The 13,747-nt window shown below is 42.7% G+C and overlaps 1 protein-coding gene across 8 annotated transcripts in view; it reads right to left on the minus strand.

Annotated features, from left to right (window-relative positions):
* Positions 1–13,747, minus strand: part of MICAL2 (microtubule associated monooxygenase, calponin and LIM domain containing 2) — a 253,290-nt gene that overhangs the window by 48,901 nt on the left and 190,642 nt on the right. For 7 of the 8 annotated variants that reach the window (XM_072619419.1, XM_072619417.1, XM_072619416.1 and 4 more), the window contains one exon: positions 7,445–8,819. In XM_072619419.1, coding sequence (XP_072475520.1) covers positions 7,445–8,819 — 1,375 coding nt within the window. Of the gene's footprint in view, positions 1–7,444; positions 8,820–9,460; positions 9,689–13,747 lie in introns of those variants that run through there. The other variant, XR_011969323.1, reaches the window with a different exon arrangement.

The following is a 13,747-nucleotide window of genomic DNA, read 5'->3' on the forward strand; positions in this document are numbered from 1 at the left end:
TGTGTGTGTGCGTGTGTGTGTATGTTCAGGGGGTAACAGAACGGTTAAACTCTACCATCCCCCTTCCACATAGGTTTCTGTCTTCCTCCCAGCTGAAAGGGAAACAAACCTTAGGAAAATTGCATGATACAGTGGAAAGTACTGGATTCTCAGTTAAAAAGACCTGAATTTGAATTCTGGTTTTGTTATTTATTACCTGAGTAATTTCAGGGCTAGTCACTTAACTTCACTGGGCCTTGAGTCATAGGATCATAGAGTTACAAGGGACTCCAGAGATCATCAACTTCATTCCCACACACACATTTTATAAATGAGTTAATTGATGTGTAGAGAGGTAGTAGCTCTCTCTACGTCACAGAGGTATTAGGGGCGGGGGCAGGCAGTTGAACTCAGTTTTTCTGACTCCAGAGCTAGTTCTCTCTCACTATGCCAGCTGCTCAATTGCAAAATGAGGGACCTGGATGAGATGATATCCATGGGACAACAACAGGGGTTCAAATCCTGCTCCTGATACTCACTACCTGTGCAGTCTTGGGTGAATGATTTGACCTTCCTGGGTCTCAGTTTCCTAGATGGCCTCTGAGGTTCTTTTCAGTCGTCGAGATCTAGGATCCTTCCAGTTCTAAATCAATGATCCCACAACCCTTGAAAAGAAAGGGAGATCGCTACTCTGACAAGACAATAATCTAAGACAATTCCAAAGGACCCCGATGAACAGTACTCTCCACCTCCAGAAAAAGAACTGATGAACTCTGAGTGCAGACTGAAGCTTACTTTTTTACTTTCTGTACTTTTCTCCACTTTTTAGGCCTGTTTTCTTTTGCAATATGGCTAACATGGAAATAGGTTTTTCATGACTTCACATGGATAATTGATATCAAGTTGCTTGCCTTCTTAAGGAGGGAGAAGGGGTAGAAGGAAGGAAACAAATTTGGAACTCAAAATTTTTTTAAAATAAATATTAAATTTTTAAAAATGCATTTGGGGAAATTTTAATGAAATAAAAATATACTGAGGAAAAAAAGAAAAGAAGGAGAGATTTTGGTCTGCAGACCTTTCAAAGTAGGCTTTCTTCCTTCAGAAGTAGGCTTAAACTCAGACAATGTTAGAATTGGAAGAGACTCCACAAATTGGCCACTCTGAGTGAAGCCTCTCATTGTACAAATAAGGAAACTGAGCCCCACAGAGGGGAAAGCAATGGCCCCTGGTCATTATCAGGAGCAGGAATCGAATTCAAGTCCTTTGACTCAGCTAATCATTAGCAGAGCAGAAATTTGAACCCACTCTACCCGACATTATCGAAGACCAAAACTGTCCAGTGTCTAAAAAATAGTGAGTTCAGCCCATTTCCTGGGAGAGAAGCTAGGAGCTATTAGATTCTATGTGGCAGGCGGAAAACTCTGGCTCAGAGTGAGATGTACCTCTCCCTACCTGAGATATGAATGCACAGGCTTTCCTTAGAATTTCTGAACTATTTCTTCCCCCTTTCATTCAAATAATGAAAAATGAAAATTCGATGCCTTTTACTTTGGCTTCCAGGTGATATCAACTTGCTGTGTTGCTTTGACCCAAGTCCCTTGCCCCATCTGGGCCTAAGCTTCTTTGTAACACAAGAGAGGTAGAGGGGGTAGCTTCCAAGGACTCTTCCTGCCTAACATTCCCTATTCTGGCAAAGTTCATTGGCAGAAATTCTAAATTCACTGACTGACTTCTATAATGAATTAAAGAGCCCCTAAAAGAATTGTTTAGGGGAAAGGTTAAAGTTATTGCTCACTCTCAATCCTGTCCCTTCCTCCTTTGATGGCAGATATCTTAAACTGAAAGTCTGTGTACTAAATCTAGCTTCAGGAAAAAAAAAATGGGGAGGCAAGGGGACTGCTGTTATCAGTTTATTTTGTCTTTGCATATATCTTGTGAAATCGTTCCTCTAGGGCAAATGGCTAAAGAGACTGGGATGTAGAACAACATGTTGATGATGGAGAGCCACTGAAGTTGAGACTTATTCGAGGTCACAGGACGATTCACGGGTGAAACAGACTTAGCTCTGAGCCTCCTGCCTCCCAGACCAGTAGTTAATCCAATCTAACCCACTGACTTCGAGACATCTTCCCTCCTCCCAGTCACAGGGACATTGTCCAAGTCACAGAACCTCCAGAGGGCAGAGTTAAGTGAGACTTAAGAGTTCTGAAGAAAGTGAAACTCAAGGAATTTCCAAAGGTCACAGAGCAAAATAATGGAAGAGCCAGTTCGCTCAGGTCCCCCAACTCTTGGGGCTCTGTCCCCTGCCCTGCCTTCCTTATCTCTGTCTATTTTAGGCACTGCTCTCCATTCCTCCCTCCCCAAACTACCTGGCATTCACTGTACTATAGTTTACCTATACTTAATGTTTGTACGATGCCTTCCCAGTTAGACTGGAAGCTGGCTAAAGGCAGGGCTGAGCCCTACTTCACTTTAGTCTTTGTATCCCTCACACTTACCGAAGTGTTTGGCACATAGTAGATGCTTAATAAATGCTTGATGACTGACTGAGTGATTGATTGGCTAGGATTTGTCCTGAACTATGCTGGCTCTTTCTTGGCTCATCTTTGTGAATAAGGATGTGCAGAATGTAGGGCCCGAGGAGTACAAGGGAGCGCCAGGCCTAGACTGGAATCAGGAGACCTGGGTTGGAGTTCCACTCTGACCTTTACTGGCTGAGTGACCTTGAGCAAGTCATTCTTAGTGCTTTTGAGGCTTACTTTTCTTATTTGAGAAATGGGACATCCCTCTAGGCATACTAGTTACTTCATAGGGTTATTGTGAGGAAAGTATTTGAAAACTTCAAATCACCATAGAATTATAATCTGTTATCATCTTCATCACCAACATGGGAACATGGGGGGAATAATTCAGGAAAATCCCAGAATGGGAACTCTCTCCACCAATCCAGATGGGCAATTCTTCTGTAAATTACAGAGATTTGTCTGGGGCACTAAGAGGTAACCCATGGTCACATAGCTAAATTAGGACTTGAACTCAAGTCTTCCTGACTTGAAAGCTGGTCCTCTACCACACTGGCCCAGGCATACCACAGCCAACGAGTTCACATGGGGATGGAGGCCCTGAGTTCAGCCTGGTCATCTGAGCAGCACAGATTGGTGCTGGCAACAGAGCCGAAAAACAAGATGTCACAGCCAAGCTCCTGATTCCTCAGCTCTCCAATTCTAACCTTCAAGCAACTTCCTGTTCAGATTTAGACCATAAAACCTGCTATTTGCTCCCTTGTTTCTTCTCCCACTGGGAATAAATTACCCCCTTCTCATCCCTCCTCTTGAAGTCCCATCAATAATTAACTGGAGTTACAAGGGCTGCTGGATAAACAGCCGGCTGCTGCCGGAGCACCTGCTTCCCTCCCTGCCAGGGACTCTTTGCTGAGGCCTGATATCTTCTTTGAACAAAGGCAGGTTTCTTGACCTTCCATTGGCTGGGAATAAGAGCCCTCATGGCTCAGGTTGTGGGGGGAGGGGAGAGTGGGGACTGCAGGCCCTGACCCTTTGGCTCCCCGAGAAGTGGTCTGGGTACAAAGGCAGCTCCACTGTGCGGTTCTCTCTGGACCAGGGATGTCTGCAACAGGAACCCAGTTTTCCTTTCATTAGCTCTGAATTCTACAGGGCTGCCTTCTCCTTTGGCGGGGTATGGTGCCCTTTGGCTAGAAGGCCAGATCACTGGGAAACAGGAGGCAGAGCTTGCCAGGAGGTTAGGTGATGAATGGAGTCTGGACATTGGCCCTGTTGTTTCAGGAAAGGGCCTATGACCCAGGAGGCCACCCAGTCAACCCTGAAATACCCTCAAGGGAGGAGAACACATTACTTAACAAGGCAGGTAGGAGGAACTAATGTCTTATGGAGACCTACAGTGACCCAATTTATTGGGGAGCCAGGCCAACCATGTGTCAAAAACTAAAAAGATTAAGATCTTTCAGATGGAATAGGAAATCCTCTCTTGTGGACACCTTTAAGAGAATCTAAAGCAAATCCACACCTGCAGAATTTGACTGGCCTCACTCACTCACAGATACAATTCCTACTTAACCTGGGTTACGGGAACCAGGAGAAATATTGGCTGTCTCCCTCTCTCCCTACTACCTCCCCCTGAATTGTGGGACCTAGAAACAATTCTCCCCTGAAGGTTTCCACTGGGTCTGCCTCAATCATAGAATTAAGGCTGGAAGGAACTTTTGAGTGCCCCATCTTTTAAAAACAAAAAACCTTTATGAAATCCCATCATTTTCTATTAACTCTTGCTCTCCATCTTGCCTCGTCTCAGCCACATTCTTTAAAAAGACCATCCATTCTCAATGCTCCGGCTTCCTCTCCCCAGTCTTTCTACAATCTCATTCTCAACCCCATGATTCCCAGAAACCACCTTCTCCAAAATTACCAGTAACTTCTTAAGGGTCTTTTCTGGACCCTTATTCTTTTTCAGCTCTTTGCAGCATATGACACTATTTACTAGTTTCTCCTCCTGAATCCTCTCTCTTCTCTGGGTTTTTACGACTTTGAGCTCTCTTGGTTTTTGTACTAAGTGTCTTGATTGTTCCTTCTCAGTCTTTCCGCTGGATCTCATCCACGTGTTGTTCATCAACTGCAGACATCCCCAAACTCTGTTCTGGACCATTTGCTCTCCAAACTCTCCCTTAGCAATTTCATCTGCTCTGCTGGCTTCAACGATCAACCCTAGGTAGATCACTCATAGATTTATATATCCAGCCCTTAATCTCTCTCCTGAGCTCCAGCCCCACATTACACACTGCTCATTGGGCATTATGAACTGGATGTCAAGATATCTCAGACTCAACATATCCATTACAGAACTCATTGTCTTTCCCCCAAATCCATCCTTCTTTCTCATTACTGTTAAGGACCCACCATCCTGAGAGTCACCCTGGTTCTCAACATCAGTATCATCCTCAACTTCTTACTCTCATGTCCTCTACATGTATAATCCACAGCAAATCTTGTTACTTCTGCCTTTACCATATCTTTCACACATATTCCCTTCTTCACTCACACAGCTGCTGCATTAGTTCAAGCCCTCATCATCTCTCACCTGGACCAATGCAATCGCCTTTCCACTACTCTTGCCACTCTCCACGTGTTTCTCACCCAGGGCGTTTTGGATTTTAAGCAGGTGAATTACCTTATTTATGGGGAAAAGAGTAAATTCCCAAATCGTGCAGGGGATATAAGAGAATCCAAGTGCTAACATTTTTTGCCTAGTGTTCAAGGGAATAGAATCTCAGGTTACACAGAAGTGAAAGTTTTAGGGAAGAAGAGACCTCAGAGCCCACCTAGCCCCACCCATCTATGAACAAGAAGCCCTTTTATGAACAATATCCCCAACAAATAGACATCAAGGCTCTGCCTGAAGACCTCCAAGAGGTGGAGTCCACAGTCCTCCAAGGTAGCCCATTTAAATTCTGGGTAGTTCTAGTCATTAAGAAATATTTTAAATGAAGATGATGATGGCTTTGATGATTGATGATGATAGCACCCTCCCAGGGTGGTCACACAGATAAAATGCAATAATATTTAGAAAGCACTTTGCAAATCTTAAAGTGCAATGGAAAAGCTAGCTATTATTATTATAAACATTTTTTGTCATCATAGCTGAATTTGTGTCTGCCTTCTCCCCTATCCCCTAATGCCCTGCTTCTTCCATCTGGGGCCAAACAGAAAAACTCTGATCCCTCTGTCTTCTCCATTACAGCCATTCAAATAATGAAAACAACTCTCACGTCCCCCCTGAGTCTTTCCTTTTCCAGAAAAACATCCCCAGATCCTTCAGCTGATTCTCACACAACATGGTCTTAAGGCTCTTCATCATCTTGGCTGACTTCCTCATGTAAGCCTATCAATTAAGAAGTGGCAGAGTCCAGAACTAGACGCCACACTTCCAATTGGGTCTGACCAGGGCAGAGCCCAGAGAGAATCCTCCTTCATTTACTTATTATTCCCAGACACTCTGCTTCTCCTGAGACAGCCTAAGGTTGCCTTGGTTTCTTTATCTGTTATTTTGTATTGTTGACACAAAATGAGATTGTTGGCCTCTGGATCTTTTTAAGAAGGTCCATTCTTACACAGCCTCCTCTATGGAATGCCCATGAAGCTGACTGTTTTAACCAAACAATTCTCAGGCTTTGTAAATATCCCTTGGCCCAGCTAGCTTCCTTTCACTCTATGTATTTAATTTGTTGCCAGATCATCGTTTCTCCCTCCTCATCCCTCACTTTGACTTCCGTCTGTTCCCACAGCCACCACCCTCATCGCTTTTCACAGTTTTATTATAATGGTCTCCTAATTTACCTCCTTAGCTCAAGTCTCTCCCCATTCCAATCTACACTGCTGCCAAAGTTATTCTCCTTAAGCACAGATCTGACCATATCATGCACTTATTTAATAAATTCTAGTCTCTCCCTATTACCTTTAAAACCATTCATAACTTGATCCTCACCTATCCTTCTAGCCTCATTGGTCATTATTCACCTTCCCTGCTCTTTGCAATTTAAACAAATTACCCTTTTCTTTGTTCCTCTCACACAATAATCCATTCTCCTATCTTTATGCTGGTGCCTGGATTCCACTCACTCCTCAATGATACCTCATACAAAGCCTCTCTTCTAAGAGAAATTATTATCAATAACCAGTGATTTGGAAAGATCCAGAATTTCCCCTTTATCTAAAGTCCTGATTTAAAAAGTTCAGTCTCTCAAAGGACAGTACTGATAATGAGACTGGACTAAGATCCCACCAAGGCAGGTAAGCCCTTGTGCTCTACTCAGGTTTGGGTGGGGATAAATTCTTTGAATAGATTGCCCAAGGCTGGGGGTAACTTAGAAGGAAATGACATAATCAGAATTCATTTGAATAGGCTGAGCCTTTTATTGTAATCTTCATTCTCTCATTAATTGTTAGTCAATCAGAATTGATTGCCATCCCTCTTCCAATGGACATACAAACCACGAGCCAGTCCACCATTTTTGTCTTTGGTCTAAGAGAGAGATGGTCAAACATCCATCCTTTTATTAAAACAATGGCATTATTAATAAAATTACCCAGAAATTATGCCTCTTGAAACTTTTTAATTGCCACACTTCTTTCAAGATCCATCTCAAGCGTTGCTTTCTACTTGAAGCCTTTACTGATTCCCTCTAACTTCTGGTGCCCTCCCTCCCACACTACCTTGCATTGAATTATTTTGAATTTGTTGGTATTTATTATTCCTACCATAGATGCCTGTATGTTTACTTGTACGCTCCCCAGTTATAATATAAATTCCTTGAGATTAGAAATTATTTTATTTTCTGGACCTATATCCCCAGGACTTAGAGTAGTGTCTCCTACACAGTAAGTGTGCATGTTGGTTGATTGCTATAGAAAACCCTGATAGAAAAAAAAGCACTTACTTGAATTTTCCCCAGGGAAAAGAAGGTCCGTTTGGCCTGAGGAAGACTTATTCCATGGCTGTGATAGCGTCTGTGGAGGGTGGCAGATGTCCATTTCTCCTGGGTTACTAAAGACATTGCTGAGATCCTTTGTCATTCTCAGTGACCCCAGGTTCTCATCAGTTTTTTCTTTGAGTCTAAAGGAAGAAAAGATACTGCTCCTCTTTGTCAGGGCGTTGTATTGGTCCAAAGGTCTCCCCAGCAGTACCTCTTTCAAGTTAACTTTGTCAAAGACATCTTCCACCTTGGCAGAGGGCAAGGTCATAGGCCTCTTTTGCCTGTTGGGAAAACTGTGAGACCGGACAACTCTATCTGAAAGGCTATGTGTCCCTGGCAGTGCCTCAGTGGCACCATGGGTGGTACCATGTAATGAAAAGGCTGAATCTGTGGCCCCTCTCTCCTTCCCAGGTGTCAGTAAGGAGACAAGGCTGGGCTTCTGCACATCACAGTCTTTACTGGAGACAAGACTGGGCTTCTGCACATCACAGTCTTTACTATAACTTGTTTTCTTTAAATTTGGGGAGTGAACTCTAGGGTGGGGGCCATTCAAGGACAAGTTCTCTGTAAGTGCCTTTGGTCTGGAGTCACTGATCTTCTTTCCACCTTCTGGATTAGAGAGGAGGGGTTCCAAGGACCTCCTGATTGCATTAGCTATCAGGCGTAGAGGGGATTTGGGTCTGTGTGCTGTCCAATCCCCTGCAGCTCTCAATGCTAGGCCACCAGCTCCCTCTGGAGAGCCTCTCTGGTCTGACAAGGCTTCCTTGGCTGGCCCAGGAAGTGATGAAAGGTCAGCCAGCTTTGATCTTTCACCTCTTTTATCACCTCCAGCATGCATGGGTTCTGGTCTGCCTTTAGTGTTCAGGCTTAGATTCTCTGCATTAGCATCATTCCAGTCCAGCAACTGAGACTTTTGTTCTTGAGTGAGGACCAGCTTCTTTAAGCACTGCTTTTTCCCCTCCATGGACTTCAGTTGGTGGTCATCTCTCCAACTTCCTATGCTTGTATTCCCTTGGCCTTCCCCAGAAGATATCCTGATCCTTGTCCCTACTCCACCATGATCGAGACCATCCTGGATACTCCAAGTTTCCCAAGGAATTGCTCTGGCTTTCCTATGGCCATTCAAACTCTTCACACCAACATCCCTTGGCCTGTGTATGGAAGAGGATTCTTCCTTAGGTGTCATGAGGGGGTGTTTTGCCTCCTTTTGGAAATGATGAGGTACATAGAGAGGGATTTCCTTACACACCTCCCTCATGTGAACCCTTCCCTGAATGACTGGACTTTGAGGCTGGGAATGTCCTCTTGTGATTTCAGGGGAACTGATGAATGATGTCACCTGGAGGAAGTCAACATAAAAGCAATTATCAAGGGACCCCATTACCTTTCTATAGGCATTCCTTTCCCTGGCCATTCTCCCTACATTTCCCTCCCCAAGCTCTTGATAGTTGTGTTGGAACAGAGCCAAATCTACAACTGGGCAACTTTCTTCAGTGAAAGGAAATGCTGCATCATGGCAGCATCATAGGACCCTGTCAGTGGTGGCCAAAATGATGGTGAAGATGGGAAAGGAATTTTATATCCTTGAAGCTCAGTATGCTCATATGTAAAACGGGTATAAATGCTGCCAGTACTTAATGATATTACCTCATTTATAGCTTAGTAGAGTGGAAAGAGGGCAGCTAGGTGGTGCAATGGATAGAGCACTGGGCTTGGAATCAGGAATACTCATCTTCCTGAGTTAAAATCCAGCTTCAGACACTTATGAGCTATGTGACCCTGGACAATTCCCTTAACAGTTTGCCTCAGTTTCCTCATCTGTGAAATGAATCAGAGAAGAAAACGGCAAACTATTTCAGTATCTTTGCCAAGAAAAGCCCAAATGGAGTCACAAGGGGTCAGACATGACTGAATTGAAGTGAGAGGAAGAGTGCTAGCTTTGGACTCAAAAGATCTGACTTTAAATCTCATGATGCTTACTGTCAACTCTGGTTGCATAAATCACTAAGACTCTCTGGACCTCAGTCTCCTCATCTGGAAAAAGACAGGGGTTGGACTAGCTGGTATTGCCCAGGGTGGTGCCTCAATTCATTCAATGATCCCATGATGGTCAACTATTGTCTTCTTCTTATTTGATGGAGTTCAGATAAAAATGATCATGACGACAAGTCACCAACCCACTATTATCCTTCTGCGTTGGATGTTTTGCTGTGGAGAAAATGATTGCTTGTTGTATCTATAAATATCACCTTTGACCACTGGCTCGATTTTACCTTCAGATTCGAGCCCACAGTAAGAGTTTTACACTTGTTGAGCCTAAATTACATTTTGATATCATGGAAGAAAATGTCCATGGTATGAAGAAGCTTTTCAATACATTTTTGGTAGAACCATATAATTTCATGCCATCAATGTAATTAGGTGATTAATAAAATGCATTGGCGTGATTTTCTTTTTGATGCGGGGCTTAAACACTAAACACTATTCAGGAATGGTGGTAATAGCTTTTAAAGTTATGCAGAATCATAACAGGCTTGAGGTATCCTCCTAGAAGATAACTATGATTTACAACAATTATTCTTAATGTGATTGTACTGGTGCCATGTTTTAGAGAACGGTTTTCTATGTTGACATCAAATGACCTAGGATTCTCCTTATATTTAGGTTTTTCCTGTAAATCTATGGCATGTGAACAAGTCAGGTGTACAGAACTGAGACAAAGGCTTTGTGATCATCAGTGAAGGCTATGGAGCTTTGGTGTGACTTGTTCAATCAGAGATGAGTTGGCTTTTGCACTCCTGAAACTTTTTGGTACATCCTTCTTTGTATTTTTGGTGATATAAATCACAAATGCCTTACTCAAAATACCTAAGTATGTAATTGGTCTAAATTTTGAGGAATCATTGCTATTCTCATCTTTGAGTAATAGATTCTATAATACTGTTAAGTAAGGTGGGATCACATTCAAGTCTGAGAGGAAGCAGGTAAAGTTCTCTACTAGTAATTCATGGGTTGCTATGAAGGATCTATACCAATTATTTGACCTTATACTGACCCATCACTTTTTAGCTTTGCAGAGAAGCTAGTTTCAGTCACTTTCCTTGGCAAATTAATTTCTGTTATCCATTGTATTTATAGTACACAAGTTTCCGGTTTTGTTTTTGATCCAACTTGCATATTCATCATTGGATTTCTTGCAGCTGATAGACAACCAGCATTTTCTCACATCCTCCATCTTTACAGATTTTTCTTTCCTCTCTGATTTTTTTTATCTCATATGGTATGGTTTGTGTGTTCTATATGCCTATTGGATTGAGTGAGGTTTTAGATAAAACTTTATCTTTCTAAGGAATATTAGTATAGTATAGACACAGGAGACCAACCGTATGCCTCTGATTTTTGGCTATGTGAGAAGGAAGTCTCATGACTCCATAGTAGAGTCTTTGAGTGATGCTGAATTGTCTGTTTTGTTTTTTGCATTGTTTTGACTCTTTATATCCCCTTAACCCTATGGCGTTTCCTTTCAATTATTGATTAAGGGTCTCTTAACTGCTCTCATAGACTTTCCCTCTATCCTGAGGTCTAATCCACATATTTCTTTTGGTTGCCTTTAATTAGAAAATTGCATTCTAGGATGTTATTATGACTTTCATCTTGCTTCATGTGCCAACTGGATATTGCTATAATCTTCCAGTGTCTAAGTCAGCATCCTTTTCAAGATATTTCCACCATGATGATGGTTGACATCTATCCCCAGGAGTATCCCTTGATAGCTTCATCATCCCTATCATGATCCTTACCACAGCTACAGTCACAGCATATGCTATAGTATTCAGGTCAAAAATTTTTTTTATTATACTTTATGTTAAAGAGTGTAATAAAATTTATTCTTTCAGGATGGGTGTAGCAAACATGAGCATTTTTGAATGATTCTAGTCTCGTATAGCTGGTCAGCTCGTTAGCCATCAAACTCAGAAAAGACTTTCAAAATCTCATTTCAAGTTAGCCCTTCGCTTCAAACCTTTTGAATAAAGCATCACAGACACTTCTCACTTGGCTTAGGCGGACCATTCTGCAGACCTCAATAAAGCAATTTTCTTGAGGGGAGGAGCCAAGATGGCGGGGTAGAAAGATACACATATGCTAGCTCCAAACCCACAGCCCATAAAATATCTGTAAAGAAGAACTCCCAAAAATTCGGGAGCAGCAGAAGCCACAGAACAAAGAGCAGAGGAGATTCCTGTTCCAGAGAGACCTGAAAACCTGGTGCGAAAGGTCCGTCACTCACCAACCCCGAGCAAAGCCCAGCCCTGCTTGGCTGCGTGGCACTGAGAGGAGCCGATCCCAGCAGGCTTCAGGGACAGAATCTCCAGTGGCTGCGCAGGTCCCTCCACCCACAGGTGACAAGGGTCGGTGAGAGTCTTTTTGGGTGGCCTGGGCCCCCTCGGGAGGCAGCTGCGGGGGTAGCGGTGGACAGGGGCTCCCAAAGCAGGCAGGAGCTCAGATCCATTGTTGAAGGTCTCCACATAAACCCCCTGAGGGAACTGAGACCCATGAGGTGGCCCTGCCCCCACCTGAGCACCTGAACTTAATCTCACACTGAATAGCAGCCCCACCCCTGCTGAAAGCCCTGAGGCTGGGAAGCAGCATTTGAATCTCAGACCCCAAGTGCTGGCTTGGTGGATCTGGAGGTGAGGTGGGGGTGGAAAGAAAACTCAGAAGTCAAGTCACTGGCTGGGAAAATGCCCAGAAAAGGGGAAAAAAATAAGACTATAGAAGGTTCCTTTCTTGGTGAACAGGCATCTCCTCCCTTCCCTTCTGATGAGGAAGAACAATGCTTACCATCAGGGATAGACACAGAAGTCAAGGCCTCTGTATCCCACACATCCAAAATAAATATACCATGGGCTCAGGCCATGGAAGAGCTCAAAAAGGATTTTGAAAATCAAGTTAGAGGGGTGGAGGAAAAACTGGGAAGAGAAATGAGAGAGATGAAAGAAAAGCATGAAAAGCAGGTCAACACCTTGCTAAAGGAGAACCAAAAAAATGCTGAAGAAAATAACACCTTGAAAAATAGGCTAACTCAATTGGCAAAAGAGGTTCAAAAAGCCAATGAGGAGAAGAATGCTTTCAAAAGCAGAATTAGCCAAATGGAAAAGGAGGTTCAAAAGCTCACTGAAGAAAATAGTTCTTTCAAAATTAGAATGGAACAGATGGAGGCTAATGACTTTATGAGAAACCAAGAAATCACAAAACAAAACCAAAAGAATGAAAAAATGGAAGATAATGTGAAATATCTCATTGGAAAAACAACTGACCTGGAAAATAGATCCAGGAGAGACAATTTAAAAATGATGGGACTACCTGAAAGCCATGATCAAAAAAAGAGCCTAGACATCATCTTTCATGAAATTATCCAGGAAAACTGCCCTGAGATTCTAGAACCAGAGGGCAAAATAAGTATTCAAGGAATCCACTGATCACTGCCTGAAAGAGATCCAAAAAGAGAAACTCCTAGGAACATTGTGGCCAAATTCCAGAGTTCTCTGGTCAAGGAGAAAATATTGCAAGCAGCTAGAAAGAAACCATTCAAGTATTGTGGAAATACCATCAGGATAACAGAAGATCTAGCAGCTTCTACGTTAAGGGATCGAAGGGCGTGGAATAGGATATTCCAGAAGTCAAAGGAACTAGGACTAAAACCAAGAATCACCTACCCAGCAAAACTGAGTATAATACTTCAGGGGAAAAGAAATGGTCTTTCAATGAAATAGAGGACTTTCAAGCATTCTTGAGGAAAAGACCAGAGCTGAAAAGAAAATTTGACTTTCAAACACAAGAATGAAGAGAAGCATGAAAAGGTAAACAGCAAAGAGAAGTCATAAGGGACTTACTAAAGTTGAACTGTTTATATTCCTACATGGAAAGATAATATTTGTAACTCTTGAAACTTTTCAGTATCTGGGTACTGGGTAGGATTACACACACACACACACACACACACACACACACACACACACACACATGCACACACACACAGAGACAGAGAGCACAGAGTGAATTGAATAGGATGGGATCATATCTTTAAAAAATGAAATTAAGCGGTGAGAGAGAAATATATTGGGAGGAGAAAGGGAGAAATGGAATGGGGCAAATTATCTCTCATAAAAGAGGCAAGCAAAAGACTTTTCAGTGGAGGGAAAAAGAAGGGAGGGGAGAGAAAAACATGAAGTTTACTCTCATCACCTTCCACTAAAGGAAGGAATA

The sequence above is a fragment of the Notamacropus eugenii genome, chromosome 6 (assembly GCF_028372415.1).
Source record: "Notamacropus eugenii isolate mMacEug1 chromosome 6, mMacEug1.pri_v2, whole genome shotgun sequence".
Lineage (NCBI taxonomy): Eukaryota > Metazoa > Chordata > Mammalia > Diprotodontia > Macropodidae > Notamacropus > Notamacropus eugenii.